We start from the raw sequence: 6,037 nt of genomic DNA, 5'->3' as shown, positions 1-6,037 counted from the left end.
CAACCCCAGAGAACCTAGATAACAAAGAGGACCCCAAGAGAGACTTACATGGATCTAATCTACATGGGGAGTATAAAAAGACAAGATCTCCTGAGAAAACTGGGAGCATGGGGTTCATGAGAGGGGGTAAATGGGGAGGGTGGAAGAAGGGAAGGGAACAGAGAAAAATATATAGGTCAATAAAAACAATAAAAAATTAAAAATTAATTCTAAATGTTGCAATAAAACTTAAAAATATTCAGTTTAAAAAGAAAAGAAATATTCAAGGGCTGGCAATGTAGCTGAAGTTGGTAGGATGCACATAGCATGCACAAAGCCCTGAGTTCGCTCTTTCCTTTCTGCCACCGCCATGCCATCCAGACTGAGGAAGACCCGGAAACTCCGGGGCCACGTGAGCCACGGCCATGGCCGCATCGGTAAACACCGCAAGCATCCAGGAGGACGCGGGAACGCTGGAGGCATGCATCATCACAGGATCAGCTTCGACAAATATCATCCAGGTTACTTCGGGAAAGTTGGTATGAGGCATTACCACTTAAAGAGGAACCAGAGCTTCTGCCCGACTGTCAACCTGGATAAACTGTGGACACTGGTCAGTGAGCAGACCCGGGTCAACGCTGCCAAGAACAAGACTGGAGTTGCTCCCATCATTGACGTCGTGCGATCGGGCTACTACAAAGTTCTGGGGAAGGGAAAGCTTCCTAAGCAGCCTGTCATCGTGAAAGCCAAATTTTTCAGCAGAAGAGCTGAAGAGAAGATAAAGGGTGTTGGAGGTGCCTGTGTTCTGGTGGCTTGAAGCCATTCAGGGAGGCCAATTAAATGCTAACATTTTCCAGGTGGAAAAAAAAAAAAAACAAAGCCCTGAGTTCAGTTCCCCAATACCACGTAAAACTGGATATGGTGGCACACATCTATAATCCCAATACTCAGAAGCTAGAGGTAAGGTGATCACCAACCACAGTTCAAGGCCAGCCTGATCTACATAGCAAGTTCCAGACCAGCCAGGGCTACATATAAAGACCTTGTCTCAAATAAACAAAACTAATTAGGTGTTTTGATGCTGGAGAGATATTATAGGCTAGGGACATGCTGAGACCCTTTGCACATGATCACAGGCTCTCCAGAGACCCAAAATAAGAGTGACTTGCCTCTCCCTGTCCCTCCATGCTATTTAAGGTATTTCTGACCACATGTTTTCAAATAATTTCATGGACTTCAGCGTGTCCTATATCAGCTCTCTGCTGGCACACCTGTAAAATGGGCATGAATATATCTACTGCCAGGGCAATGGAAGCCATGAAGTTAAAGGGGATAACATACAGCCTTCCATTGCAATGTCTTGCTGTGTGCCTTTTAGGGTCATCATAGATCTCTCCTGACCTATGGGTCTGACCATTCAGGCAGATGGCGGAGCAAGGGGGGGGGCTCTCACTGACTCCTTTGTATCCTGGCTCCATCAAACTAGGTGAGCAGACTTGCAGCCGCCGCTCAGGCTCAGTCCAGGCTGCCTACTTCTGCAAGGCACCTGCTTATGCTAATACCTTAGACTACAGGTTCTTAAAAACCAGATGTACCATTCACAGCTCTGAAGGCTGAGAGGTCAAGGATCCAAGTACTGGTTTGGACCGTGTTTGGGAAGAGCTCCCTCTATACGTTCAGCCAATAGGGCTACATGTTCCATGTTAGAAGGTGGGAGGGATAAATTATATGTCCTTACTTGGAGGGAGGGCTGGACCACCCTGATTTTACTTCCTGATAAGGGACAGTTCTAAGGAGGAGTAGTCTCATAGCCCGCTCACCTCCCAAAAGCTATGCCTCGTGGTCCCATCAACTTGGGCTCTATGGAAAGTACACCCTTTCAGCCACCCCCCCCAGACTGAGACAGCCCCCACTTCTCAGGCAGTCACTCACTAGCAGAACCATGCTCCCAGGAGCTCACCCTTCAGGGAGGTGCCAGTCACAAGTCCAAGGCTATATAGGCCTGCTGCTCACACCTAAGGCACAGCTGGGGACAACAAGGCCACAGACAGTGCCCCCCTCCCTTGGGTCCTGGGGCCCTGTCTCTCCACCAGGAATCCACAGATGCATCTAAATTGGGGTACAGGGGATGGGGGAGAAAACTACCACTCTGACACGTCAAAATGAATAAATGTTTAATTAAATATCCACAGGACGTAACATTAGTCAACTAGTCAATTGCATTTCAACTCAACGCTTCTGTAGCTCTACATAAATTTTATTTAATGAGGCAAGTGGGTGCCTTTTTAATATGTTTGATATGGTGAGGTATGGAAATGCCAAGCAGGGCCTAGGCACAGGTCTTAAAATAGCTGTGCCATTCAAAAAGCAAGAGGTTTGCAGAAATCTCTCCTTCGTGTGTCCACTCACTGGACAGGCACTCATGAGTCTCTCTGCCTGTGGAGAGGCCGCAGATTCTGGGAGGGACAGTATAGCCACCCCGCCTTGGCCCTTATCTTTCCAGGCCCTGCTCTGGACTTGATCTCTCTTCCATCCCCAAGACAGGGTTCCTTTTTGTTCTCATGGGAGAAACTGAGGCCCAGGGAGGTTAGCTCAGACCCGAGGTTTGCCAATGGCAGCTAGGGCATCAACACCGCTCTCCTAGAAGCAGGGGGAAAAAGAGTCCCCAGGGGACCTTTCCCAGCTCCCCATGAATATTCAAGCAGCTGACCCGGCTCCCCTTTGCAGTCCAGGAAGAAGTCCATTACCATTCACCAGCATCCACTGCATTTTTAATTAAGAGAACACAGTTCTTCTAATTTTAACGCCACTCTCCTACTACCTGCCTTCATTTATAGAAGGGCTCCTGCCTCTGGAGCAGGATGCAGTGCTTTCCTGCCTGTTGCTTGGATGACTCATCTTTTATGGGGCTGTTTTATATCCTGGGTGACAGAAACTACTTACTGTGGGGTCTCCCACTGAGCCCCTCCTGGAGCTCCTGGCCCTGCTGGAGGCTGCAGGCTCTGTTCCTGGTAAGCGAGACCTTTAGAAGGACATCTAGCTGCATCCCCAGCTGCCTGGCCCTGCCTGGCTCTGCCTGCTGCTGATTCAGCCATGTCTCTCCCCTCCCCCTTCCAGCCTAGAGTTGTCAGATGAAATACAGTGTGCCCAACTAAATGGGAATGTCAAATAAACAACAAATGATTTCTTTTTAAGCACACGGGTGTCCCAGAAGCATGGAATATACTTGTACTTTTAAAAAAAAAATTGCTTGGTTTTCCATCTATAATTTCAGTGTAACTGGATCCCTTGGTTTTATTTCTTCAACCTGGCTACCCTCCTTTAGCCACACTGCCCCCTCCTGGTCCATAACTTAACCACCTCAGGGCCTTTGAACAGGCTGTATGTTTCTTGTGGCACTGAGTGTACCCTCTCAAACAGTCTTTCTACTATGTCTCTTCTGCACCCCACCCCCACTAGCATGTCAGAAGTTGAGTCTGTGAGTCTACCTAGCATTAGTTGAGGTACTTAGCAGGTATTCAGCGCACATGAGTGATGATTAATATTTAATAGGAGATGTGCCCTTTTTCTCACTCTGCACTCAAGAAAAGCGGGGCTTAGACACAGGTGAGTGGCTGGCCCACGTCCTCTGTCTGACCCTTCAAACAGCCCCCACACACTTGAGTAACTGTTCTCTGACACTGGCTCAGGCAAGCAGGGTAGGGGAGATATTTAATGGAAGGAAGTCCAGAGGAAAAAGAAGGCGGTGAGGAAGAAACAGGGTTCCATCCATGGCCCTGGTACGGGGACAATCCACGGATGGCCCTGAATGTCACTCTTCTATCATTTAATGATTGCAGGTATGTTTCAATACAAAACAGAAAAAAAAATATGTGACAAGTCTCAAAATGTGTGGTTTCATGGATGCTTTTTCTTATGAAAAGGCCATGTTCAAAATAAGCTAACTGGGAGGAAAAATAATCCAAAGAGCACAAATGTCCATGAAGCTGTGGGCGGCAGAGAGAGCTTGACATCAGTGCCAGGGTGATGACACCCACGGTGACTAACTTATTTTGGCTGACGGTCTCAGAGGGATCAGTCCACGGTCACTCAGACCTTCTGTTTCCGGTCTATGGTGACACATCACATCATGATGGTAGTGATGGCAGAGAAGGTCTGTTTGTTCCATGGTAACTGGGAAGCAAAGCAAGAAAGATGCTGGAGTCACATTATTTGCCATCAAGAGCAACCCCAATCTCCCGATTTCTTCCTACTAGGCCCTACCTTCTGAAGGTTTTTGTACCTTCACAGTACTAAGATTGGTGACCAAATTTTTAGCCCATATGCCTCCAGGGAACACTTAAGATCCAAAACTGCAGACATTATTCTTTCTAGAATATTTTCTACATATCTGACACTCTCCCATGAATTGACTCATATATTGCTCAAATTCGTGCATGTGATAGAGGCGCTGTTTCTTAGATGAGGAAACAGGTATAAGGGGCCAGGCAGCTAACTTGCTCACAGTCACACAGCTTGTGAGAAGTGGAGCTAGGATCTGAACCTACAGACAGGAAGCAACAGCCTGGCCCAGCATTCTCCTTGCCTCTTTTACTGTTTCTAAAAGGCCAGCAGAAGGCCTGACCTACTTAATCACTCAGCCCCAGAACTCTCTTGGCCTCAGCCCGTCCTGCCACCACCCCAACATAGGAACTGGCTTTGTCTTCTCTTCTGCAGAGCTCCTGAGACAGCCCCTCCTATCCTTAGTCAGGCCTGAGTTTTCTCAAGCCTGAGCTGAGTCTGGTCTGTATTTTCCCTGAGGCTTCCTAGGGAGCACCGAGGAGTCCTGCCCAGGGAGCACCTTCTTCACCTACTCCCCACCCCCGTACACAGGGAAGCTCATTGCTCTCCACCGGCTCAGGCTTCCAAGGAGCCTCGGTTCCCTCCAGGCTAGGCCTGGCTAACCAGAATCATTACTGTGCTGTAGATGGGAGCAGAGTGTGTGGCTGACTCAGGAAGGAGGGCCTTGCAAGGCCTTGAGGTAGGAACCACACAGAGGAGCCCCCGCACCCTGTCTGAAAGGTTGTTGGTGAGAAACGAGCAGAGAAGTGGCAACTGCCTGTGTGGGAATTGCTTGAGCTGCACCTGTGCCCTGCAGTGGGTCTCTGCTGACACCTCAGCTTCACCTTCCGTGTTTTCCCTCACTCTGTGGTCAAGCATAGTGGCTAAACTCCCTCCAGCCGGGAAGCCCTGCTCAAGCTCTTCCTACTGTCTGTGGCTCCCTTCCCTCCCTTGTCTTTGCTTAATACCAGCCTGTCAGTCACATCCCAGACTGGCCATTGCTTCTCTGGACAGCTCTCCCTGAACAGGCAAGTCCTTAAACACACGATCTGGGAGCACATCCTATTTGCAGGGTCTTGGTAACGCTGTGATCCTTGATTTATCTTTCTCTCGACTTCGACTGTTGGCATTCTTAAGGCAGGAATAGATCGTCTGCACTCTAGTGCAAACCTAGAGCCAAACAGAAACGAACATAGTAGGTATTAAATAAACATAAAAAAATGGCTGAGGGATAAGGACACACACTTACTGGCACAGCAAATGTCCACGGGCTGTTAGCATGAAGAACACAGGCTACACTATTTCCACAGCCTGCTGACATTTTTGTGTGAAGTGTATTTCTCTCTGTGGATATATATATATATATATATATATATATATATATATATATATAGTCTTCACACAGGAAAAAACCTTGGAAGAACAAATGTAAATTAGTACAGCCATTATGGAAAACAGTGTGGAAGTTCCTAAAAAATTAAAAATAGAAGCACCACATGACCCAGCAATCCTACTCCTGGGTATTCATCCAAGGACATGAAGCCAGCATGTGGAAGAGCCACCTGCATGCCAGGAGCATGGCAGCCCTGGTCACACAGTTGGGATGTGGAGGTAACTTACACAACAACCAGCAAATGCACAGAAAAAAAATGCAGCCTATTTGTGCAGTGGAATACAATTCAGCCATTAAAAAAAAGGAAAAAAAGAGAGGACTTCTGACATCTGTGACAACGTGGAA

At 47.8% G+C, this 6,037-nt stretch overlaps 1 protein-coding gene across 1 annotated transcript; it reads left to right on the top strand.

Annotated features, from left to right (window-relative positions):
* The first annotated feature begins 333 nt into the window (after positions 1-333).
* Positions 334-833, top strand: LOC119807979 (60S ribosomal protein L27a-like). Its single transcript, XM_038320245.2, has one exon. It carries the CDS (start codon positions 350-352, stop codon positions 794-796), a length of 447 nt encoding a protein of 148 aa, XP_038176173.1. The 5' UTR covers positions 334-349; the 3' UTR covers positions 797-833.
* The last annotated feature ends 5,204 nt before the right edge of the window (positions 834-6,037 follow it).

The sequence above is a fragment of the Arvicola amphibius genome, chromosome 2, assembly GCF_903992535.2.
Source record: "Arvicola amphibius chromosome 2, mArvAmp1.2, whole genome shotgun sequence".
Classification (NCBI taxonomy): Eukaryota; Metazoa; Chordata; class Mammalia; order Rodentia; family Cricetidae; genus Arvicola; species Arvicola amphibius.
Note: the sequence above shows the minus strand (reverse complement) of the source record. Positions and strands in the feature narration are given on the sequence as shown.

What these genes read in the sequence shown, in the direction of transcription:
- LOC119807979 (XM_038320245.2), top strand. Translation starts at nt 350, where the DNA reads ATGCCATCCAGACTGAGGAAGACCCGGAAACTCCGGGGCCACGTGAGC.